At 42.9% G+C, this 26,563-nt stretch overlaps 1 protein-coding gene across 2 annotated transcripts in view; it reads right to left on the bottom strand.

Annotated features, from left to right (window-relative positions):
• Dbt (dihydrolipoamide branched chain transacylase E2) overlaps positions 1–26,563 on the bottom strand; it is a 38,277-nt gene that overhangs the window by 9,755 nt on the left and 1,959 nt on the right. The window contains exons 1-7 of one of the 2 annotated variants that reach the window (XM_028757380.1): positions 23,773–23,827; positions 16,067–16,190; positions 13,290–13,365; positions 7,991–8,172; positions 6,770–6,891; positions 2,004–2,220; positions 1,483–1,649 (exon numbers count right to left, since the gene is read on the bottom strand). In XM_028757380.1, coding sequence (XP_028613213.1) covers positions 1,483–1,649; positions 2,004–2,220; positions 6,770–6,891; positions 7,991–8,172; positions 13,290–13,365; positions 16,067–16,190; positions 23,773–23,823 — 939 coding nt within the window. In that variant the 5' untranslated portion in view covers positions 23,824–23,827. Of the gene's footprint in view, positions 1–1,482; positions 1,650–2,003; positions 2,221–6,769; positions 6,892–7,990; positions 8,173–13,289; positions 13,366–16,066; positions 16,191–23,772; positions 23,828–26,563 lie in introns of those variants that run through there. The other variant, XM_028757381.1, reaches the window with a different exon arrangement.

Raw genomic sequence — 26,563 nt, 5'->3', positions numbered from 1 at the left:
GAGAGAGAGAGAGAGAGAGAGAGAGAGAGAGAGAAGAGGGTTGTGGGTGTGGGTGGGGAGACCTGGTGGTATTTCAGGTAAAATTGTATAATCCAGCCACTATGTGTATAGCTCAATGTGATTAGAAGAGGGACTGGTTTTGAGAGACTGGAGAGGTAGCTAGCAGAGACTTGTATGCCACACTAAGGACTTGGGAAACCATCCTAAAGGTGCTGAAGGACTGTTGAAAAGAATCGGGAAATGATACAATTTGAGTGAAAGATGATTTGTTCTGGCTGGCTGTGAAGAAAGGGCAGGAGGAGCCATGCTAAATGAGAGGCCAGAGTTGACTAGAATGTGACTTTCCTATCTGTTAATGTCTGTGAGAAGATTCTCAACCTCTCTGAGGCCTAATTTTCTTCAGAGGAAATAATATCTATATGTCTGGAATCCTCTGAGATTTAAAGGATAACTGTCTGGAGCATGCTTACCCAAGCCTGACACACGGGAGCTGCTTGGCAGTGGTTGTTAATGATAGTCTCACTGCCAGTGAATGGTCCCAGGACCCAGCCTGGAAACATTCTCAGAAGCCTCCTCGTGAATGTGCTGCACAGATGGAAATAAATACCCACCGTGATGTGCAGCCACTTCATGGCTCCTTCCAGCTCAAACCAGAACTTCCCTCTTCCCTTTCAGGCTTTCCTCAGCTATCAGCACGGTTCTCTTCCTAGCTTCAAGTGGGGACGGCTCTGTGCTTAGGAGCATGAGCCGCTCCTACAGAGGACCCAAGCTGGATGACTCACAAGTGCTTGTTAACTCTGGCTCCAGAAGATCTCACTGACATCCTCTTTTAGCCTCTGTGGACACTTATACGAACACACACACACACACACACACACACACACACACACACACACACACTTAAAAATAAACAGCCAGGCCTTGTGCTATATGCCTTTAGTCCCAGCACTTGGGAGGCAGACACAGGTTGATCTCTGAGTTTGAAAGCAGTCTACATCCTACGTTCCAGGCCAGCCAGGGACAAATGTGAAACTCTGCCTCAAAAACAAACAAACAAACAAACAAACAAACAAACAAAATAATTTTGGGGCTGTCGAGACAACTCGAGTTCAATCCCTGGGACTCACAAGGTAGAAGGAGAAAAGAGACTCCTGCAAGTTGTCCTATTGAGTACACTGGAGCACACAAACACACAAATGTACACTCGTGCACACGCATACACACACTAAATAAACAGGTAAATGTAACATAAATATAAAATAAATCTTAAAAAAAGAGGTAAGCAGATAAAAATAGAACACAGATTTCACTTGTGTAAATTCCTATGAAACAAAGAGATGGTGGGTTTGGATCTTTTTTTTTTTCTAAGTCTGATGATAATGGCATATAGTACCTAAATACAAACTGTCTAACCTGCTGCATCTTTAAAAAACGAAGTGGCACGGTCCCTCTGGGGCCTCGCTTGGCATAAGTGAGACTCACCTTTAAGAAGAAGGGCATGAAGGAGAGCTTGATTCCACGAGCCAGAGCAACAGGCTTCAGTTCTTCTCGAAGCTTCACCAGCTCCGTGAGGTCGATCTCATCACAATACCCAAAGTGGGGGATCTTCAGGGCTGCAGACATGGTCTTGACCATTGCTTTTTGGAAGCCTGGAAGAAACTCAATCGTTTTATATAATTCTGATAATATTATTTTTAGATACAAAATAGAAAAACTGTACTATTGCATTATTATAATTTCATGATGAATTTAAAACTTTCTGTTAATGAGAACTGAAAGTCAGGTGTGGTGGTCCGAGCCTTTAATCCCAGCACTAGGGAGGCAGAGACAGGAGGCTCTCTGTGAGTATGAAGCCAGCATGGTCTACATATCAAGTTCTAGGGCTACACAGTGAGACTCAGGTTCAAAAGACAATGGAAAACATCATGGGATGAACATGCATCTCCTGAGGTAATTCTCCAAAATAAATCATCACTGCTTCATATTTCTGCTATTACTATTACCTGTTACAGGCTCCGTTCGGTCTTTGCCAGTGAATACTGGAGGCTTTGATATCGGAGTGGGGAAGGTCCTGTCTTTGGGCTGTGGTGGAGGTGGTGTGATTTCAGATTTTGGTGAGGGAGGCAGTATGGCTCCTGTCTGCTTTTCCAAAAAGTTGAGAATATCTTCTTTAAGTATTCTGCCATCTTTTCCTGAGCCAACAACTTCACTCAGCTTAATCTAAAACAGAACACATTTCAATGTTAAAAATAAACCTTTAAGCCATAAACATTTAAAGATGGAGCAGAAAAGCTGGGCGGTGGTGGCACACGCTTAGTCTCAGCACTCAGGAGGCAAGCAGATCTCTGAGTTCGAGGCCAGCCTGGTCTAAAAGAGTGAGTTCCAGGACAGCCAGGGTTACATAGGGAAACCCTGTTTTGAAAAACCAAAAGAAAAAATAAATAAATATAAAGAAGTGGAATCATTTAAAGGTAAAACGGTTTTCCCAGTAAGTTGGCTTGAGGAACGTTTTCATCATCTAAGAAGGAAGCCTCAAGGCCTCTGTGTGAGCATTGTTACTTTTACACACGCTGTTGTTCGTTTGCCCGTTTAAATCTCCAAGTCTCCAAATCTCCCCATAATTGTTTGTCTCTTTGTTTCTCTTTTAAAAGACAGGTCTCTCTGAATAGTCCTGGCAGGTCTAGAACTTACTGTGTAGATCAGGCTGGCCTTGAACTCACAGAGATCCACCTGCCTCTGCCTCCTGAGGTGTGGGCCACCAATGCTCTGCTCAGTGTTTTCTTAGATAAGGTTTTATTTCTTTGTTCTGTGTGTCTTGCCTGCATGTGTATCTGTGTACCATCTATGTGCCTGGTGCCCAAGGAGGTCAAAAGAGAGTACCACACACCCTAGGACCAGAGTTACAGCCAGCTGTTGGCTGACATGTAGGTCTTGTGAATCAACTCTGGGTCCTCTGGAAGGAAGATCTTTATCATTGAGTCATCTCTGACAGTCCTTCTCATATAATTCTTATTGCTTATTAATGAAACTATTTTGTATAATTAATATATATTGATCTCTAAAAGATATGAATGTGATAGGTTGCTGTACTGGTTGGTTTTGGGTGTCAACTTGACACAGTCTGTAGTTATCACAGAGAAAGGAGCTTCCGTTGAGGAAATGCCTCCATGAGATCCAGCTGTAAGGCATTTCTCAATTAGTGATCAAGGGTGGGAGGCCCCATTGTGGGTGGTGCCATCCCTGGGCTGGTAGTCCTGGGTTCTATAAGAAAGCAAGCTGAGCAAGCCAGGGGAAGCAAGCCAGTAAATAATATCCCTCCATGGCCTCTGCATCAGCTCCTGCTTCCTGACCTGCTTGAGTTCCAGTCCTGACTTCCTTTGGTGATGAACAGCAATGTGGAAGTGTAAGCTGAATAAACCCTTTCCTCCCCTCCTTGCTTCTTGGTCATGATGTTGGTGCAGGACTAGAAACCCTGACTAAGACAGTTGCCTAGCCCAGCTGCCATCAGAGAGGCTTCCTCTGGCAGCTGACAGGAGTGAGCGCAGAGACCCACTGCCAAACACTAGGTGGAAAGAGAGCCCAAACTGGAGACTAGGGAAACCCCACAGAAGATAGAGAGGAAAAAGTATCGGAGCCAGAGGGGTCAAGGACACCAGGACTCCACAGTCCACAGACCCAACAAAGCAGGGCTCACAGGAGCTCATAGACACTGAAGCAGCAATCACAGAGCCCACATGGTCTGCACTAGCCTTCCTCATATGTTATGGTTGTGAGCTTGGTGCTTCTGTGGGCCTCCTAACAGTGGGAACGGGTGTGTCTCTGACTCTTCTTTCCTGCTCCAGGGACGCTTTTCCTCCTACTCCGCTGCCTTTCCAAGCCTTGATGTGAGGGTTTGTGTCTAGGCTTGTGGTTTTAGGTTGATGTCTCTGGGAGGTCTGCACTTTTCTGAAGGGAAATGAGGACAAATGAATCTGGGCTGGAAGATGTGGGGACAACACAGACTGGGAGGGGAAACTGTGGTGGGCATGAATTGAATGAGAGAAGAATAAATTAAAAAACAAACAAAACAAAATTTGAATGTAAAGAAAAGCCACAGAGAAGCCAGGTGTGGTAACCCAGGCTTATAATCTTACCATTTAGGAAGCTGAGGCAGGGGGATTGTGAATTTAAGGCCAGACTGGCCTACAACAGCAAGTGCCAGATGAGCCTGAGATACATAGCCTCTATTTCAAACTTCCCCCTAAAATGGGATAGGGGTGTAAATCAGTTTGTGGACCATCTGCCCTCGAGCACACAGGCAGAACGCATCATAGAGTGCTCCTCTGAACAGTGTTCTCCCCACAAGCAGAACTGTCCTAACATTTGCACAGTTCAATTACACATGTGCACAATACAGACTTTTGGGTTGTCCCCCCAGGGTAACAACTACTCTTCTCAGAAATACTCTGCATCACTGAGCCGAGTGGGAAGAACTCAGCTGTGTAAACAGAACTCCAATCTCCCAGGTCTGCTGTTTACTTTGGGTTTGGACAAGTTAAACGCCTCCCTGTCCTTTCTCACCAGCAACAGTGGGGATCCAAACACGATCAAGGGCTGTTGTAAGAATCTGAGCCATCATGGCGGGGCCTAGCACACACGTACTTGAGATAGTGAATGGGAAGGCTGGTGACTGGCACCAGTGGGTCTGAGCGACAGTCTCTGGTAAACTCTGGCCTCACTGCACGGCCGGCTGTGGAACTGCACTGGCAACTTTCCCACTGTAGGTTTCACAGTAGCTCCTTATCTGTGAGGCTAATGGAGGCATCTAAGTTCTTGTCAGTGTCAGGGAGCCATGCTGCCTGGGCTGTTATCCACCATGCAGTCACAGAATAGGCTACAGTTTGGCTCTGGAATGTTCCCCAAGGTCTGTGTTCAAGTCTTGTGCTCGGCAGAGTATGGTGGGGATTGATTGCCTATAATTCCAGTACTCTGAAGACTGAGGTAGAAAAATAGATTATGAGGATAGCCTGGGCTATACAGTGATTTTTGAGGCCAGCTTGGACCACATAATGAAATCCTATCTTTTTTTTTTAAAGCATACATACATAAACAGGTATTTGGTAGAGTTAGGACAATGGAGACTTTGAGTTGGAGTCTATGGGGAGAGTTTCCAGTTTCTATTAGTGTGTCATCAAAAGGGACTGTGGGTGACCTTTTCATTCCCAGTTCTGAGGAGAGTAAGCTTCTTCCCCTGTGCACTCCTACCATGATGTGCTGCTCCACCACACACCTAGAACCCAGGGGCTGACTGGTCATGACTGAAAACTGGGAAGCTAGGAGCCAAATTAAACATTTCTTCTTCAGAAGGTGGTTTATTTGGGGGACTTTGTTGGAGTTATGGAAAGTTGAGTAACTTACAGATGGACAAAGACAGCACAAGTCTCCCGTCTAAGCACAGTGTGGTTTGGTTGAGTTTTGTTACCGCTTCCATTTCTGTCCCATTCTTAGTCTCCCCTTTGCTATCCTCTCCTTCCCTTTACAGACTTTTGCTTTAAGAAATCAATCACAGGGGCTGGAGAGATGACTCAGCGGTTAAGAGCACTGACTGCTCTTCCAGAGGTCCTGAGTTCAATTCCCAGCAACCACATGGTGGCTCACAACCATCTGTAATGAGATCTGGTGCTCTCTTCTGTCCTGCAGGGATACATGCAGACAGAACACTATATACATAATAAATGAATTTAAAAAAAAAAAAAGAAAGAAATCAATCACAGGTGTCCAAATTCTTAAACTGTGCCTCTAGCTGACCCACACTAAAACACTGGTGTGTATATGTGTGCCTGTTTGATGTGTTCCTGTGTGTGTGTTCAAGTGAGTATGGGTACACGTTCACACCCGAGCCTGTGCATCTGGAAGTCAGAGGCTAACCTCTGATGTCATTTCTCAAGAGCTTATTTTTTGAGGCAGGGTCTCTCACTGCATCTGAAGTTTGCCAAGTGAGACCAGACTGGCTAGCCAGTGAGCCCTGGGGCTCCTTCAAGCTCTCAGTCCTGAATGTTGGAATTATACATGCTCACCACCACGCCAGGCTTCTTGTGTGAGGGCTGGGTGGGGGGGGCGCTCAGCTTTGTCCAGTAAGCATTTCACCTTGTAAGCCACCTTATCTCCTCAGCCCTAAGACATTGGTATTTAGAAATCTTTTCTTTTTCTTTCTTTCTTTCTTTCTTTCTTTCTTTCTTTCTTTCTTCCTTCCTTCCTTCCTTCCTTCCTTCCTTCCTTTCTTTTTTTTTTCATTTTTCGAGACAGGGTTTTTCTGTGTAGCCCTGGCTGTCCTGGAACTCACTCTGTAGACCAGGCTGGCCTCAAACTCAGAAATCTGCCTGCCTCTGCCTCCCAAGTGCTGGGATTAAAGGTGCGTGCCACTACTGCCTGGCTTTTTTTAAAAATATTTATGTATGTATATGTATGTGTATGTATGTATGTATGTATGTATGTATGTATGTATGTATTGAATGTATGTGAGTACACTGTTGCTGACACCAGTAGAGGGCATCAGATCCCATAACAGATGGTTGTGAGCCACCATGTGGTTGCTGGGAGTTGAACTCAGGACCTCTAGAGGAGCAGTCAGTGCTCATAACTGCTCTTGACCACTGAGCCATCTCTCCAGCCCTGGAACCACTTTCACTAACTTCAGCTTAAACCATTTCACGGAGAACTTTTTTTTTTTTCATTGATACAAATGTATACCTTCTATGTAGTCTCAAACTTCAATTTTAATTAGACTTACATTGTTTTCCATTGCCAGCCGACGAACTGCAGGCGTTGCCAGTGTTTTCTGGCCTTTTATCTCTTGGTGAGTGTGCTCATCATGGAACACAGCAGGAGTTTCAACAACATCTTCTTCTGAATCTGGAAGCAAGGTTAGACAACTTCAGTCAGAAACATCTCTTCAAAAGCTTAGTGGTGGGGCTGGCCAGAGGGCTGCATCAGCAAAGAGCAAAGCACTTGCTATGCAAGCCCAAGGACCTGAGTTTGGCTCCTCAGCCCCCAGGAAATGTCAGGGGTTGCAGTGTGTGTCAGTGACTCCAGCACCAGGGGGAGGAAGATGGGGGAAACAAATCTACCTGGAGCTCAATGTCCAGTAAACAGGACGGAACTTATGAGCTCCGGGTTCAGTAAGACACAGTCCCTCAAATAAGGTGGGAAGTGACTGAGGAAGACATTGAATATCAACCTCCACGTGCATGCTCACATACACACATGAACAAGATCATACCACACACACACATACTCTTCACAGTTATTGGTCTATGACTGACTCTGGATTGCAACACTGAGGCGTGCTGTGGAAGTTTTAAGGGCTGGGGCCGAGTGAGTTGTCCTTAGGTGGTCACAGGTGTGCTCTCCTACAATCCTGGAGCTCTCCCTCCACTCTTAGGCCTCAGAGGTGATGCCTGCTCCTATACAAAATCCTGCTGTGATGTGTCATGACTGGCTATCTGCACAGAGGCCAAGCCCAGGAGGATTCCAGATCTGAGACATTGAACCTGCTATCCTACTATGTTAGATTTAACTTTTCTAGACTCCAATTTGTGCTCTTACTGACCAATGTTCTGGACCTCAATCATTAGTCCCTGAGAGAGCTTCTTGCTTCACTGAACACCAAAGTTTCCAGAAGGCAGACATCAGACAAATGAAGTCTTACTGTACAGGTTTTTGGTGTGGTATCGGATTGAAAGATAATCAGGTATCACAGAAAATCTTTTCAGTTTTCCTAATTTTCTGTTCTAAATCCTCAGCCCAGATTCCATATCTTAGAATTATCCTATTTGAGACAGTTTCTCTGTAGCCAAGGATAGCTTTAAAAGGCTTCAAATTCCCAATCCTCCTGACTCCACCACTCAAGGTCTTGAATTATAAGTGTACCACCATGCCGGGCAGGGACTATTTTATACTGGGATTCAGCAACAAAAGGAAAGCAGTAATGAATGCAGCCAGACATGCTCACCCTTTAAAGCTTCTGTCTCAATGTCTATCAGTGGTTTCCCCACATAAGCGATATCATCTAGATTGTAATAGAGCCTCTTAATGACACCATCGTAACGGCTGGTGATGGTGACGGAGGCCTTATCACTTTGAACTTCACAGATGCTGTCAAACTGAGACACTGTATCCCCTTCTTTTACATACCTAGAAGGGAGAGATAGACACTTTTACATGAATAGTCGTGATTACAAGTCATCCTTGCATGTTCACGTCAATGCCACTCAAAGTCACATCACAAGCCATCTAGCTCAGTACTGACACCCAGATGTTGCACTAAGAAATATTTTAGAAGAGATGAAAAGGCTTTCAGAGTTTCAGACAAACCCCTAACAAATGATAAAATTAAAAACTAAACCCTTTATCTAAAGGTTTAATTATACATTCAGGTATACACGCTCTTTTTAAAAGTGATTTGTTTATTCTTATTTTATATGCATTGGTGTTTTGCCTGTTTGTATGGCTGTATGAGGATGTCAGATCCCTTGGAACGGGAGTTACAGAAAGTTGTGAGCTACCATGTGGGTGCTGGGAATTGAACCCAGGTCCTCTGGAAGAGTAGCCAGTGCTCTTAACTGCCAAATCATCTCTCCATTCCTGTTAAATAAGTTCTTACGTTATATTTGAGTGATATTTCCTCTTGTTGTATAACACTAGGTAAGGAGCATCCCTAATTAGAAAATACAAAATCTCAATTTTTTTTTCCTGTCCCAACAACGATGCTCAAAATCTTGGATTCCAGATGCTCAAATGCTGAGGCCTAAGCAAGAATTCTATAACCTATAATACAAAATCTGAAGCAGTTTTGGTCCTAAACACCCAGATAAATTATATTCAACCTGTATTAGCGTCAGATCAGACTTAAAGAGTGACTTTAGAAGTAAATAAAGATGATAAGGATGATGGCGATGTCGTTAGTAGGCATCCTTTGTGGTCCAGCTGCAGTCTTCAACAAAGATAATGCTCCAAAGCTGAAGGAAGATTGGGAAAATGATGTCTAGTAAAATAGAAAATAGCAACAAAGCAGCTGAAATAGATACATGACAAAAGACTCCAAATTCTGCAGTTAAAGACTGAGTAAGATAAAAAAGTACCAGAAGGGCTGAACAGCAGATTCTCTTTGGTAGACGAAAGAACCAGTGAATCTGAGGATCAGACAACTGAGACCTCTGAAACAATGTCATAGAGCACACTAACACACATGCTGGAGTCTCAGGAGGAAAGGAAGGTCACAGGGTCAAAATGACAGTTCAAGAAGCTGAGCATAGTCACACAGACCTGTGAGCCCAGCACACAGATGGCCGAGTCAGGAGGATCATGAATTTGAGGTCAGCCCAGGACACATAGTGAAACCTTGTCTGAAAAAAAGAAAGAAAGGAAAGAAAGAAAGGAAGGATGGGAGGAATATTTTAAGAAATAATGACCTAAATGTTAAACCTGAAACTGCCAGAAGAAAACACAGGTGACAGCTACAGGAAATAGGTGTAGGAAAGCCAACAACTGACATAAGACTTCTGCACCCCTCAAGAAACAGTCAGCTCAGTAAAGAGGAAGCCCACAGAGCAGGAGAGAGTCTTTGTCAGCTATACATCTGACGGGAGATTAAGATCCCAAACATGCCGGGCAGTGGTGGTGCACGCCTTTAGTCCTAGCACTTGGGAGGCAGAGGCAGAGGCAGGCGGATTTCTGAGTTCGAGGCCAGCCTGGTCTACAGAGTGAGTTCCAGGTCAGCCAGGGCTACACAGAGAAACCCTGACTTGCAAAACCAAAAAAAAAGGGGAAGTCTGAAAAGACCACAAGGAATGATACTGTTAACTACCTACCTGCACAAACACAAAATTAAACACTGTAATATACATAAATCTGTATATAAATAGTTTAAATGAAATTTTCACATTTGGGCTGACAATGCTCCTTCCAAGATCCAACACCAGGCCCTTAGAAGGCCTCTTTTGAGATGCTGCTCAGAACTGTCCCAGAGACTCCCCCGAATCACAGACTATTGCTATTGCCCTTGGTTGCCCTCTAGGGGTGGGATTTAAGTCCCTATTGTGGAAACAACACCATACACAGGCCCAGAGGCCCCTGAGCTGGAACTGACCTGAACTGACCCTCCCGGAAGACTAGCTTTCATGGTACCAGAATGTGTCATGCAAGCTTCCTAAGGAGAGAGGCAACCAACAGTCCTAGGCAGCTATGACACCTGTGAGTCACAACAAAGACCAGCACAAATAATGAAATTAAATCTTTAGGAAAAATTAATGTCTTTCCAGAACTAAAACAGATAAAAACTAGTGACTGACACATTCACCCTTCAAGAAATACTAAGAATCCTTCAGGCTGAAATAAAAAACACTGAACACTAGCTCAGATCCACGTGAAGAAATAAAGAACAATAATAAGTAATGATAGATAAGTTAAAAGGAGAATTCAAACAGCATACTTGGAATATCTAGTTGACATGAAATGAGATAGTGATGGAAAAAAATAGTTAAGCACATGAAACATCAACAAAATGGCGGACAAAAATCTTACCTTATCGCTAATTACATAAGATACATATGGTTTAAACACTACAGTTTAAAACTTCAAAAAAAAAAAAAAAGCAAACTTAACCGATCCAACTATATGGATATAATGCTCTCTCTTTTTCCAGGGTCCCACGGTATAGCTGAGGCTGGCCTCAAACTCAGAGTCATCCTCCTGCCTTAGCCTCCCAAGTGCTGGGATTACAAGTATAGGACACACTATTTTTTAGCATTTTCTAAGTATAGCATAATACATATATTTTTCTTGAGTCATTTTTAAATACTAAGTTAGTGAACAAACACAAGAAAGCTCTTAATAATTCCTAAAGAACTCACAAGAAACAAGTGACACATTTGTCATTTAGGAAAGTTATAGCCAGGCATGGTGTGCAGACACAGAGGCAGGAGGATCACAAGTTCAAGGCCAGCCATGGCTATGTATTGAGATGCCGCCCCCCCCCCATCTCAAAAATAAAAGATAGAAAAACAAACTATTAAATTTGGAGTGAGGAGGACAGATTCTCTCTGTGTAGTGCAGGCTTACCTCAAACTGGAGATCCTCTAGCCTCACCCTCAAAGTAGCTTGGAAAACCAAGCCTGGCCTTAAGATTCTCATTAGGAAAAAACCAATCTCCTCTTCTAAGAGCCTTAACCCCTTTACTATGCATGAGGATGTAAAACATTTAATAAGATAGGAAGTAAGAAGTGTTAAAAATTTCCTAGTCTAGAAAGATTAGAGTTGGTCTTGAAGTAAAGCATCAACAAGTCAAATGTACACAGTTCTTGGGAGTGTGCGACACTTTCAAGACATTGCAATCATGTGATCGGTCACAGTCAGTTGGTAACAGCCATGACTGTTACCTGACTCTACATAAGGGTGCAGAGGGAGCGGCAGCATCTTCTGTAAGCTCTGGGTACCAGGGATGTGGTGCACACACATACATGCAGGCAAAATATTCAAACACAGTAAGTAAAATAAATAAGTCTAAAAGTTAGTTGAGAGACAGTGGCTCCTCAGAGAAGAGAGGAGCCACAGATGAGGCAGCTAACTGGTTTCCTGGCTCACCCCACAGTTATACAGTGCCAGGAAGGCTGTAAGGAAGGAAGGCTGCTTACTAACATCCTCTGCTTACAATGCAGAAAATGGTAAGTAGAGGAAATGACATTCACCAGCCTCAGTCTGGGTCTTTAAGGAGTATTTAAGTCCCCAGCAGTGGCATATAATGAGTAACCCAGCACTGAGGTCACAGGAGGCTGAGGCAGAAGGATGGCGAGTTTGAGGCTAGCTTGGGCTATAGTGCAAAATCCTATCCTGAAGGGGAAAAAAAAATAAAGAACTACGGTGAAAGAGAAATCTATTGGCTGGGCAGTGGTGGCGCATGCCTTTAATCCCAGCACCTAGGAGGCAGAGGCAGGCGGATTTCTGAATTTGAGGCCAGCCTGGTCTACAGAGTGAGTTCCAGGACAGCCAGGGATACACAGAAACCCTGTCTTGAAAAACCAAAAAAAAAAAAAAGAAGAGAGAGAGAGAGAAATCTATTGGTCATCATAACTGCTATTTCTAAACACCTTTAAAACTCGGTGCAGTGCCAAGAGGCATCTTTCCCCAGAAGATGCAAGACACAAAAGGATGGAGAGAGTTTCTGCCTTTTGTATCAAGAATGTATGTCTGTGTGTACATATGCATGCACATATGAATGTACATATACAAGCAGGCATCTATGTATCTATCTGTATTATATAATTTTTTTAAGCTTTTGTTTTAATTGTGGGGGGCATATAAGTCTGAGAGCACTTGGGTGGTTTCCTGTTGAGGCCAGAGGCAGAAGATCTCCCCAGAGGTGAAGAAGTTACAGGCAGTTGTGAGCTGCCAAATGTAGTTGCTGGGAACTGAACTCAGGACCTTTGGAAGAGCAGCCCATGCTGTCATCCACTGAGTCATTTCTCCGGTCCTAAACCTCTAAGTTTTCAGGAGAATCTTTTGATTTGTGTCTCTCGGGTAAATGTATCTTATAAACTTTCAGGCGAGGCTTACCTTGCCAGTACCACGGCAGGTGCCATGGATCAAGCCAGGTTGATGGGTAGAGTTAGACAACAGGGTCACTTTACAGCCTTAGGAAGGAAAGTAGGAGCTCACGAATTAGATTCTTCCAAGTGGGCTGAGCGTAACTCAGAGGCAGTGGTGCATCTAGTTTGCGGGCTCAGGGCGCTGGATCTGATTGTTGTGCTGCCCTGGTTTTCTATCAATTTACTATCTCTTAGAAATCAATCTCTTTCTTTTTAGCTGAAGTAAAGAATAAACAGTTAAAGGTGGTCTTTCTAGATTTGTTTTTTTTGTTTTGTTTTTTGTTTTTGTTTTTGTTTGTTTTTTTGTTTTTTGTTTTTTTGGTAAGAGAAACAAGGACTAGAAGAGACAACTCTGCTATTAAGGGCACAGGGTTCAATTCCCACCAACCATATGGTTGCTCACAACCATCTGTAACTCCAGTTCCAGGGGATTCTATACCCCATTTTGACCTCTGGGGGATCAGGCACGAACATGGTGTACAGACATACATGCAGGCAAAACACACATTCATAAAGTAATAATCATTAATAAATCACATCAAAGAAAGTTATTTGTGGAATGACTTCTGCTACCGGCATATTAGCAAAGAAGTCTCTCAATCTGAGCCTTACTTTTTGTACATTCGTTTAATTTTCCATTGACTTACAAACACGTTGAGACTAACTTACCATTCTTTAATAGTTACTTCTCGAATCCCTTCTCCGATGTCGGAGAGTTTGAACTGAACAACCTGTCCCTGGAGCACTTCAAAAACAAATGGGAAAAGATCTCATTAAATATGTATTATCAATAGATGCTTTTATTTCTAAAATTAGAATATGTTCTCAAGCAGAGGCAGGAACTGTTCCATCTTACAGACAACCAAACCCAAAACAACCAATCAAAAAAAAAAAAACAAATACCCTAGCATTTTATAACTTTAAAAAGCATAAACACTAAGGGTTTACAAAAATGACTCCCAGGCACAGACCCACTGGCACAGAACTTATGTTTTCCAACTTCCCAAGTAATGTTCTTTGATAGGGTTATAGATGTCTCTCCTAAGAAGTTCCTGACAGTTTGAAACAGTATCAATGTACAAAAATGGTCTACTTATTGCTGTTTGTTCTTTTGAGACAGGGCCTCACTATGTAGCCCTGGCTGCCCTGGAACTCCAATATGTAGGCCAGGGTGGTCTCAAACTCAGAGATCTGCTCCCTCTGCCTCCTAGATGCTGGGATTACAGGCATGTACTACTACCATGCCTAAACACTTCTAATATGTCCAAATCATGGTCTGCCAAACTATCCCTAAGGTTTTTCTTTCCTCTCTCCATTAAGCAGAATAAGAGAAACTTTAAAGGATCGTGAGTGACCAAGACAGCAGGTACTTTAACATATATCCCACTTTGATTAATCTGACCAGTAGAAAGATCTCTTATTTGTGTACTGATGTGTTCCTAGGGCAGTGCCCAGCACAAACACTTTCTCAATAAATGTTCACAACGAATGAGTCCCAGGACAGCCAGAGTTACACAGTAAATTCCTATCTTAAATAAACAAACAGGAGCCCATAAAACCTGCAGTTGATAGACACAAAGACCTAAAGTTCATGAGAAGTGTTTAAAGGACAAAGCAGGAAGTCACTGTCCCTCCTGCAGGGTCCCTACTTTCTCTGGGAAGTAGCAAGTGATCAGATTAGAAAATGGAAGTCTTTGCTTGAACAGAGTGAGCGGAGAGGAAGAAGGGTTGCCTCCATGTGTGTGAGGTCCTGGGCTTTATCTTTAGCACCGCACCACAGACACACACACACACACACACACACAAACACACACCACATACATACATATACACCACACATCACACACACCACACACACGCATCACACATACCATACACACAAACACAACCAAACACACATGTAAAAGTATCTTTTGTTCGTGAAGTAATTGTTGTTTCCAAGGCTTACTGCCTTCATCAGCTAACCTAGGCCTAGTCTTGGAAGCTTTCAGCTTCCGTACAATCGTATCTAGGCCTAGAATATTTTTAGCCTCTGAACCTTACTGCTGAATAAGCTCATTCTTTTTTGTTCTTTCTGATCTGTGACTGGCTGGTTCACTCACCTGTTCTGACTCAAACTCCTCTCCAACCTCATTGATTGAACCTGGCGTCCCTCTCAGCTTTTCCTGAATGGCTCTGCTTGGCCTCATACTAACTTCGCCAATCTGTTCTAATCTTCTGGCTCCTTCTCATTCTCTGACTCGTTCTGTCTTTACTTGTGTCTAGCTTGTTCTTTCTGTATCCTGTCTCTGTAAAACTGTCCCAGTAAAACTGCCTCCTTTTCCCCTTTTTTCTTCCTCTCTCTTTTCTGTGGTGCTCTCTTGAGCAGCCTATTTTTCCTCTCTCTTCTCATGAGAGTTGGGCATATCCTATTCTGTCAAATCTGTCCCTGATTCATTACTTTGTTGGCCACGCAATTAGACATCACTTTCAAACGTGGGTGCTTCCTCCAACAAACCTTACTTCCATTGTTTGGGATTAAAGGTGTGTGCTTAGGGCTGAGCCACACACAACTAGAAACAGTTTTTTCACAGTAAACAACACAATCTCGGATGCAATCAAATATCCTTCAACACATACACACATGCACACAAACACACACGTTCCATCCATACAATTACCAAAATAAATTACTACACATATTGTATATGTGGTGCTAGGGATAAAACACATGTATAGTATAAAATTTGTGTGCATATATAAATAGGTACAAATCTCTTTAGAAACCATGGTGAATGTAAAGTTTACATTGTCTGCGACCATTGAGGGTGGCATGTAAAAGCACAGAAAGTTGAGCAGGATCTGCCTAGAATTTTCTGCTTCTCACTGTCAGCACACACTAAGGCCCTGGACTAGCCAAATTTGTAAGTAAATAATGAAGTTGAGGGTCTTTGTCAGGGTTCTGAAAGACTAGCAGAAAAAAGCTCTTATGCCTTTGCCTTTGCCAAATCTAATACTTGAGGCCTTGAGTTATTTACAGAGGCTGGGTAGCTGGGAGAAAGGTAAGCAGATTAAAGCCAGGGAACTCTCTACTCTGGCAGAACTCTACTCAGTCAGGGTGATTACCACTCTAATGGCAGACTGTTTCACCTCTCCAACAGAATGATTGTGCACACAGATATACACAGGATTCTACTAAGTCAAAATTTACCTTAACTTAGGAGGTCACATCAGTGCTAATGAGTGTACCTAGAAAATCAGAGAATAAACAACAGATGACCAGGTATAACCCAGCCTCGACTGTAAAAAGACACAGCATTATGGGAAACTGTGGATCGGAGAGGGACGGGAACTAGGAAATGGGAAGAGGTGGGAGGAGCCATGCCAGAAATACAGGGTCAACTGTTTGACTTTGGTTAAGTCTTCAGTGACTAAGAAAAAGAATCGGTAAAGATATGCACACTCACCGGCCGCTGTTCTCAGGGAGCGATGTGGCTGACTGTACTTGAGCAATGGATAACCCACAGAACACACACATTTTGGCTTCAAAACATGTCTGTTATTACATATTTGAAAATAGCGAACATAGCTCTACCAAAGAGAAAAGAAAACAAGAAGAACTTATAAATCTTCAGAGGTGGGGGGTGAAGCTTATTGATAGAGTCTGTGTCTCACATGCAGAAAGCTGAGGGTTTGCTGGCCTCCCCCACCAAATAAAAGTATACACTACTTTAATGGCTATTTCAGTATATACTGAAATTCGTTTTGTTCTGTTTTAGGCTGATGCTCATGTCCATAATGAATTACCTAGGCAAATCCAGAATACAGCAGGAAGGAATACAGGAACAATCAAAGCTGATAAAACTAATTTTTTTGTTTGTTTGTTTGTTTTTTCGAGACAGGGTTTCTCTGTGTAGCCCTGGCTGTCCTGGAACTCACTCTGTAGACCAAGCTGGCCTTGAACTCAGAAATCCGCCTGCCTCTGCCTCCTGAGTGCTGGGATTAAAGGCGTGCGCCACCACTGCCCAGCAACTAATTATTTTCTAAATTATGTCTGTTCCAGTAACCCAAAGAACTCAAACTCTACCATAGAAAAACCATAGGCTTAAGTCATGTTATTCCCACAGAGTCACATAAGTTCGCTTGTCTAAAACCACTGTCCTAAATCCCTTCCACGTCAGTGGGTAGACATGCTTAGGTTGTTCCACTTTTTGAAATGATGTTGTGAAGGAAACCTGGGGCTGCAGATGTAGCTCAGTGCAAAGCAGCCAGCTAGCATGCATGGTCCCCTGAGCTCATCCCCAGGACTGCAGAAACAACCACCACCAACGAAAAACTCCATCCACAGTGATTAGGAGCATTTAAGACAATGAAAAATATATATTAAGTCCCAGAGTTTTGTTTTTCCATGTTTATTTTTTCCTCTCAGTACTGGGGAGGGGGGGAGTGCTGAACTCTTGGTTTCTTGGCATGCCCAAATGGTTTTCTTTCTTTTTAAGAGATATTAATTTTTTATATTATGTGTATGAGTGTTTGCCTACATGTATGTATGTGTACTGTGTGTGTGCCTGTTATCCGGAGAAGCCAAAAGAGGGTGTTGCATCCTCTGGAGTTACAGATGGTTGTGAGCTGTGATGTGGGTGCTGGGAACTGAAACCCAGCACTCTGGAAAAACAGCTAGTGCTCTTAATCACAGAACTGCTTTTTAGCCCTCTCACTGATTTCATTATATTAATTTATAGATGACTCTGTTAACTATTTTTAAAATGCCTTAGTATGAGTCAAAACATGTTAGGCCCAAATATACTCACTTTATATACCAAAATCCAAGTGTCTTTATAATTTACTCTTAAAGTTATCCTTTCAATGTTATTAATATCCAATAACTATACCTTTTAAACATAAACAACAATGATTTCTAGCCTCTTTGTTTTTGAGAATACTGGTAAGTACTTAAAACTTTATTTATATATTAGTTACTTTTTCCTAGAGAACATCACAGTAGTTGTGTACATTAGTTATTAGGGGTATGGCAACAGGTCTCTCTATGCTGCCCAGGTTAGTCTTGAACACTGTTGCTTAAGTGGACTTCCTGTCTCAGTCTCTCAAACAACTGGGACTACAGGCTCATGCCAACACACTTAATTTTAAAAGTCATATTTAATATGTATTTATAAATAAGGATTTTGTTCTCTTTTTCTAAAAGCAACTAATATAAAATTAAAAGTCTGACTACAGAATATACTTAAGTTCTTAATTCAAAAAAATATTTATTTTATTTTATGTGTATTAGTGTTTTGCCTGCATGCATGTGTGTGTGTGTCCCACATGTATGCCTGGTACCTGTAGAGGACAGAAGAAGGAGTTGGATCCCCTGGAACTGGAATTAAGGATGATTGTGAGCTACTGTGTGGGTGTTAGGAACTAAACTCAGGTCCTCTTCAAGAGTTCTTAACTGTTGAGCCATCTCTCCACTCCTATATTAAAATTCTTGAGTGGCAGTTATTTCTGAAGGCAAAGAAAAACTGAGGGTTCCTTTCTTAAATTATGTATCTTGTCTTTACCTTAAAGAACTCATCCTAAAGCATCTCTTACCTCCCTTAAGTATGTGTGTGCACATACATGTTTGCATGTTCTCATATTTATGTGCGCGTGGAGGCCCGTGGCTGACACTATCTTCTTCTTCTCCTTCTCCTTCTCCCTTTTTTTTTTTTTTTTTGGTTTTTCGAGACAGGGTTTCTGTGTAGTCCTGGCTGTCCTGGAACTCACTCTGTAGACCAGGCTGGCCTCAAACTCAGAAATCCGCCTGCCTTTGCCTCCCAAGTGCTGGGATTAAAGGTGTGTGCCACCACCACCTGGCATGACACTATCTTCTCAATGGTAGTTCATCATATATACTTTAGCAGAGACCCTCACTGAACTCAGCTCACCATTTCAGCTAGTGTGGCTAGCCATCTTGTTCTGGATATTTCCTGTTTCTGCCTCCCACATGTGCTTGCAGGCAGCCTCCCATGTCCACCTGGTAACTCACTTTTATAATACCTATATTTACATTTTTTTATTTTACTATTGTGTCTATATGTCTGTGTGTACATATCTATGGTGAGTGTGTAATGTGAGTGCATATATGTGGAGGGCAGAGAATAACTCTTGGGAGTCAGTTCTCTCCTGTTGTTTCTGCCTAGCTGCATACCGCAGGCTAGCTCCTCAGCAAGCTTCTGGGCCATTTTCCTGTCTCTAGCTCTCATTTGGCCATAGGCTTGCTGGGATTACAAATGTGCATGATCAGATCCAGCTTCTAACATGGGTTCCAATGATGGAACTCAGGTCCTCAGACCAGTGCAGCAAGTGCCTTTTCCCATGAGCCATCTCACCTGGCTCTAACGCCTATATTTAATTCATATTAATGCCTTTCTCCGCTGAGCCATCTCACCAGGCTCTACTGCCTATATTTAATTCGTATTACGAGTAACGTTTAGGAGCCACAAACCTTACATCATTTAAGTTGACAACTTAAAGCTGATTGGAGATTGACAGGACTCTCTTCTCCACACACCATGTTTTGTTTGCCCTTCCTTTCTTCTTCAACATTCTCAACCCTGACTCTTGGTCAACAAAAAAGAAGTAAGCACCTCTGCTTCTTCAGATATGAAATGTAGAGATGCTTAATGAAAATTATGATTTAAATAATATATTTCACACTTTAAAACTTTAGAAGAAAATTAACCTACAGAAGGTTCTCCCTTCAATAACACAACTCTTACTCAGGAGTTACTAATAGATTGGGGGTCACAAACTACCCGATTAAAAATGTGCCAACTGCTTGTGTGCCGTGTACAAGGTGCCTGAAGCTCTCATATACAGTCCTTGTCTCCAGCTCACATTACCCCCTGGAAGATAGATATACATGATTACCCTCACATGAGAAGTTGACAGAGGAGGAGAAGTTATTTGTTCCAAGTCACACTGTGATTAAGTGGCAAAATTAAGCTCTGAAGCCAAGTAAACTTGACTTCAAAACCCAGGTTCTTCCGGACACATCACATGGCCAGGAGAAAGAATCCTTTCTTTCCAAGCTATAATCTAGGAGAAACAATTCTTTCTTTCTCCTAAGCATGGTCATGTGTGCTCTTATTATTTATAATAAGAAATTATAGGCCAAAAAGAGTAGTTGTGGGGAAGGCATTTAAGTAGTGATGAGGAGGAGGGTTAGCGTGACCTTGGAGATTTAAATTGGGCCTTGTACACCGAGCATGAATAACAAGGAGCAGATGGACACTTCTAAGACACAGGGAATGATGTAAACACAAAAACTGCAACAGGAATTTGATCAGCAAGGCTGCAGGAGCAGTGAGTAGCCTGATTTGGTGTAATTGGATTTTTAAAGGACAGCAGGATACTCACGGTGGTGGGTGGTATCTGTCGGGGTAAGGAGGGGGAAGATATGCATGGGGGAGAGATATGCATGGGGAGAAAGATATGCATTGGAGGGGGAAGATATGCATTGGGGGAAGATATGCATTGGAGGGGGAGATATACATTGGAGGGTGGGGTCACATAGAGACAGGATGAGGAAACAGTCTGCTATTAGCTCATAGGATAGGTTACTATAGGGAAAGAAAGAGAGGCCAAGGCAGGATTGTAGTTGACACAGAAACATGGGTTCCTGAAAGACCTAGTCAACAGGGACTGAGAAAGGGCAGCTGAGTGACAATGGGTATTGCATAAGTAAAAGCACCTGGATTACTTTGACAAGAAAGAGGAGAGATTTAAAAAAAAATTAGCAGCTGGGTGGTGGTGGTGCACGCCTTTAATCCCAGCACTTGGGAGGCAGAGGCAGGTGGATTTCTGAGTTCGAAGCCAGCCTTGTCTACAGAGTGAGTTCCAGGACAGCCAGGGCTACACAGAGAAACCCTGTCTCGAAAAAAAAAACCCCAACCCCCCCCCCCCAAAAAAAAATTAGCAAAAGTGAAGAGATTAAAAGACAACAGAGAACAGGAAAAAAAAAATTTAAACCAGAGACAGCATGTCTCCCGCCCTCGTAATATCATACTAGTTAAAAGCGAAAGGTAGGTGGTGGTGACTTCTTTTAATCCTGGGAAGGCGGAGGCAGGCAGATTTCTTTGAGTTCAAGGTCAACCTAGTCTACAAAAGGAGTTCCAAGACAACCAGGGTTATTTATATCAAGGAACTATCTCAAAAACAAAAACTGAACAACAAACAAAAAAAAAAGAAAAGAAAACTTCTTTTTCTGAGTCATTCCACAGACATTTACAGGCACTCACAGTGTATGGGGTGCTGCGGTTACATACAGAAGAAAACACATGTGATTCCTGCCCACATGTAACGTTCAGCAGAGTGAAAGATAAATGGAAGCACACAGATCATGAACACAGCCACAGTGGGGTGTGCTCAGAGAACCTGGCTGGAGAGAGTTAGCTGAGTGGGAGTAACCCAGGAGAGGAGCAGGGCTGCAGATGAGGCAAGAGACACTGAGGCAGAGGAAATGCATGCGCAAAGGTCTGCAATCAAGACATCACAGTGTGGACTCCGGTAATTGTTCTCTGTGCAGCAAGTGGGGGCACTGTCAGAGCTGGGGCTGGAGTGAGGGGTGTAGGGGTTTGTGTGTGGGTGTGTGTGGTGTGTGTGGGTGTGTGTGTATGTGTGTGTTACTTTAATCTTTTTTAAATTGATGTCTATAATCAGTGCCCAGCTAAGTGGCTAAAATAATAATACAAAAAGCAGAATTATTTTCAAGATAAAGGTGTGGTACTGGAGATCATCCAGTTAAGTGAAATCAACTATATTCTCAAAGGCAGACGCAGAATACTGTCTCATATGTCAAACTGAAGAATGGATGCATGGAAGAGGAACAAGTAAGGCTGTGGAAAGGGAAATCAAAAGTGGGTGATAAGAGAGAATACCGTGTAGAATAAACAGGTTTTCAAAAATGAATGATACTTGAGAGGTTCGAGAAGCCAGATGATAAATCTCCTCAGTCATGTGGCTTGGGGACATTTTTAAAAAGATCACTCTTAAACAAGAACATAGCATGGTCTAATGTGTGCCTCATTTTATAAGATCATTATGGCAGGCCTATGGGAAACGAATTACAAAAGAGGCAGATCAGAGGCAAGAGGCCCAGTTAGGAAAGACTGACATCTGTAATTAAGAGTGAGGCAGTAAATAGTAGCTAGATTTCTTCAGAGTTGGAAGCTGGAGTCAAGAGAAACAGGTTTGAGGGGTCTATTCTGGAGCCCAGAGTCTGTGTCCCTGAGGCATTATGGAACACTGTGAGATGGCTAAAGGCTAGCTTTTCCAACTCCCCTGTGCTAGTGGCAGCTATGTAACAATGTTCTAGCTGGTTATGTCAGCCTGGTAGTATCCCTTCCTCAGTCCTGCCTTAAATATCCAGTGAGTTGGTGCAGCTCCCTTATGGCCCTATGGGAAAGGTCAACTGAACTGATGAAATGCCAGCCCTGATAAGGACAGTCACGCATGTCACCTGTAGACTATATGCATAGATGGTGTCCTGTTCATTCACTGGATTTGTGTTACCTGCAATTGAAAAATTGTGCAACAGATCTCTTGGACAGCAGAATATATGACCTATTTGGAAGACTAGAGAATGCCAAGGAAACATTAGAACAGCTGGTGACTATATGCAAAGGAGTGGGAGAGATAATGCAGGAAGCTGGAAAAGCACAGAGGGCCAACGCCAGGGCTTTTTTTTTTTTTTTTAGTAGTCACATATCACTTAATGACAGGCCTGTGTGAAATCCATTCACTATAAGATGATTTAGTCTATGTGCTTACCTTATGCTTACACAAACCAAATGGCTTAACTTATTGCCCACCTAAGCTATGTGCTAGCTCTTATACAATAAACCTGCCCAGCATGTCACTGTACTACTGTACTAAACACTGTGGACAACTGTCACACCATTGTGTCACATCATTGTGCCACACCATTGTGTCTGTGTATCCACACACATCAAAAGATGGAAAAGGTCATAGGAAGTTTTCAGGTCTGTCGAGAGCTTATGGGAGCACTGTTGACAGAAGTCTTTGTGTGGTATTTAGAAGCCGAAAAGAAAAAGAGGACAGTGGATTGAAGCAGCCAAAGACATCAGAAGAGGAATATTGGTAAGGTAGTGTCTCAGAAGCCAAGAGGGAGAGCTCTCAGAAGAATTGCCCATAATACCTAGTAAGGTGCTGCTGTCAGGAGTACTCTTCTGCTGCCTAGCTCCCACTTCTGCACAGTCTCCTTACTCACTACCCCCCCAGGAATTCCTCTCTTGAGCCCCACTGCTCCAAAGGTGTCCACCCCCAAGTGTTACAGTAGCTCTGAGCACTTGTTCCATAACAGCACTTCTCTCTAAAGCCATGGCTTTCTGTCTTTCCTTGCCTCCCTCTCCCCTGTTCTCCTTTACTAGGTTAAAAACTCAGGAGGAAAGAGATGGTGGCTGTCTGTGTTATAGTAATATGCCCAGTGCCCAATACACACAGCAGGCTGGGAAAAGGTTTTGAGAGATCAGGAGGCCACCACTAAAGGAATATCTAGGGAAATGGGTAAAGTTAGTATCTTAAGATCTTATGTGATTAGGAAGAAACAGGATACTTAATGGGATACATCCACGGTTGTTGCTAAAAGTCTATGATCGTGGAGGAACTGGAAATGGGGGTGGTAAATCGATGATAAAAAGTTGGAAGGACATGTAGTGTGGACCAAGGAGAGAAGTGCAGCCCGAGTGGATCCCAAGCTAGAGGCTTTTCTCTTCTTTTCCTCCACACTGAAAATCGCCTGAGGTCAGGTTAATAGTGCCAGCATACGGCAGGGAACAAATCTGTGTCTGCAGTGCCCATCACAATGCCTGATATCTCGAAAGTACTCAAGCAAAGTTAAGCAGGTGAAAGGCCGGGATGTGGGTGCCGCTGAGAGGAAAGCTAGTTGCCCAAAGCTAATCGCCAGAGAATCGCGCCCGGGGACGGGAAAGGAGTGTTTCCAGCCTCACTGGAGCGCCACCTTCTCTGTCCTTCTGATTTGCATGCATCCTTCCATCACTTGCTCACATGACTCGAGGCACTCGGAGAAGAAAGCAAACACACCACTTTCGGATAACATCTACCAAATCACTCCTTCCTAATCTTAGACCCATCCAATCCTGGTTACCAGTCTGACAGCGTTCCGGCTCCAGGTCCTCAGTACACGCGCTGCAGCCATCTTACTCCGGAAATAGCCAGCAGCGCACAGCTGGGAGAGACGCCTCCTCCAGGCGACCAATCTCAAAACGCGAGACGCACCTCCCTGAGCGGCCAATAGGAGAGAAGGAACGAGCCTCCCACTGGGCAGACACACACACACACACACACACACACACACACACACTGGGAGATGTAAAAGGAATGAAGAAGGGAGAAGGTAAAACAAGGAGGAGGGCAGCTTACAAATCCGGGTTCCCACTGGGCAGACACACACACACACACACACACACACACACACACACACACTGGGAGATGTAAAAGGAATGAAGAAGGGAGAAGGTAAAACAAGGAGGAGGGCAGCTTACAAATCCGGGTTTTGAGGTGTTAAATACAGGCGCACCAACAATCAATCTTTTTAGTTCAGATAATGGAGAGAAATCATATTTAAGAGCCGCAGAGACATAGGTTCAGACTCCACCACTCAAATCAGGTAGCTCATAACGACTTACAACTCTAGTTCCAAGGGATCCGACGCCCTCTTCTGGCCATCTTGGAACACCTGCATGCATTACACAGAGTTGCACCCACACATACATAAATACGTTTTTTTTCTTTTAAAGGAATATGTTAAGGGTACACAAGAAGGGGCAGTAATTGAAGACCTGAGGGATCAGTAGCAAATTGTCCTTTCTGGTGTCTGCTGTTACTATAGAAAGGGGAAAAAAACCCAGAATATTTCTATATTTCGTAGCAAGGCTCTGAAGCACAACTCATGAATCATACAGGAACACTTTTCCATGATAGGAATGTCTCCTCCCGTGTAGTGTCCTTGAGATTGTCGAAATTGACTTCTCACATCTAAAATAAACATGTTACCACTTTGTCTTTGAGTCTTAGAGAATGTCAGATGCAGCAGCCCCGTTTAAGATATGTGTCATAAACTTATAACCTTTAATTACTTTGCCCCTTGAAGAAAGGTCAGATTGAGCTCAAGTGGAACTGGTAAAGGAAACATCAGAAACCCAGCACTGTGAGGGTGCACGTAGTTAGGGCAGGCAGAGATATCTCATTGGGAATTGAAGGCCTGTCACCCTGAACTTTGTGAGACCCATTCTTAAAAAACAGAACAGAACAAAACAAAGCAAAGCAAGAGGCAGAGAATGAGAGAGAGGGAACTAGAACTTTCTTTAATAGGTACTATATAAATGTATACACTGTGTATATGTCCAGTAAATTCAATTGTTCCTCCCTCTTAGAGAGAATAAAAATCTTCGATAATGTCTAAGGCATTAGAGAGAATGAAACAAAACAGAAAGATGCAGGGGGTGATAGAAATCCTCAGCACTAGAAAGTCGGTGGTTGTGAAACATGAAGCTCAGGTCTTTCACAAGCTGTTTAACTTTACACAGATGCACTATTTTGCCCATCTGTGTAACACACATTCATCTACTGTAGGCAGTAAATATAAATCATTGCCTTTATCAGAAAAGTCTGTAATAGCCAGATGTGGTGACAAAAGGCTTTGATTCCAGAGGAAGGTGGGTCTTTGTGAATTTGAAGCCAGCCAGGTCAACAAAGTGAATTCCAGTATAGGCAGGGCTGTTAGAGAAACTCTGGCTCAACATCACCCCCAAAATTGCAATAATCAAAAGAACTTGATTTTTAAAAACTTTTCCCATTAAACTGTTTATAGGTACATTGAATAGACTTGATAATCTTCTATATTCCTGCTTTTATAATGAGAGATGGGAGTTGTTCCTAACAAGTGGATAATCAGCTCTTGACAGATACTATGTAACTTTCTTCCTTTCAGGTTTCTCTTAATTCTATCTTATTTTCAGGAAACATCTAGTTTATCATCCTACCTCAGTAGATCCTGTTTCCATATCTGATTGTGTTCTTATCTTTGTTTGAAGCCTTGTTTTGAAACCTAGTTACTAGATCTGAATGGGGTATCACTACTAGTGCCAAGTGATGCAATTCTTGACTAGCCAACGGTGTTTTGGTTAGTAAGACTAAGAGGGAGGAAAGGAACCAGAGAAAAAAAGGGAGGGACCCAAGGAGGAAGGCAGGGAGAGAGACAGACAGAGACAGATACTGTAAAATGAACCTAGAGCTTTGTGCAAGCCAAGCAAGCCCTCTACCATGACCACTGAGCCTCATTCCCAGCTTTCTGCTTCTCTATCTACTGTTTTATTTTGAGACAGAATCTCAATAAGCTGTCTGGGTGGCCTTGAAGTTATGATTATGCTTCTATTCCTCCAGCCTGCTTAGTATCTGGGATTACAGGACTGAACCACCAAATGGAATTTTAAGACAGATAATGTTCATCTTCAATTTTAACTTAGATGATGTTAGATTGCTTTGGAATGTGATTGTACAAAATAACTTGTCTAGCAGCAGAGAGTGGGAATATTCTTTGTTTCTCATTTGACAGCCTTAAAAGTATTTACCTATTCAGTAGTATTATGGTGTTAAAGTTTCTTAATTATTAATTAATTATTGGTTCTTTCTGCCCTGCCCCCCTACAGTCTCATGTGTAGTTCTGGCCTGAAACTGGTATGTACTCCAAGGTCCTGGAGACCTATCTGCCTTTGTTGATTAAAGGAATGTGCCACCCACATCAACCTTGGGTATTGATTTTTCAAATGCTTCCTTCATGCTTTTTTGTTGTTGTTTGTTTGTTTGTTTTTCGAGACAGTGTTTCTCTGTATAGCCCTGGCTGTCCTGGAACTCACTCTGTAGACCTGGCTGGCCTC

The sequence above is a fragment of the Grammomys surdaster genome, unplaced genomic scaffold (assembly GCF_004785775.1).
Source record: "Grammomys surdaster isolate TR1022 unplaced genomic scaffold, NIH_TR_1.0 126158, whole genome shotgun sequence".
NCBI lineage: Eukaryota > Metazoa > Chordata > Mammalia > Rodentia > Muridae > Grammomys > Grammomys surdaster.
Note: the sequence above shows the minus strand (reverse complement) of the source record. Positions and strands in the feature narration are given on the sequence as shown.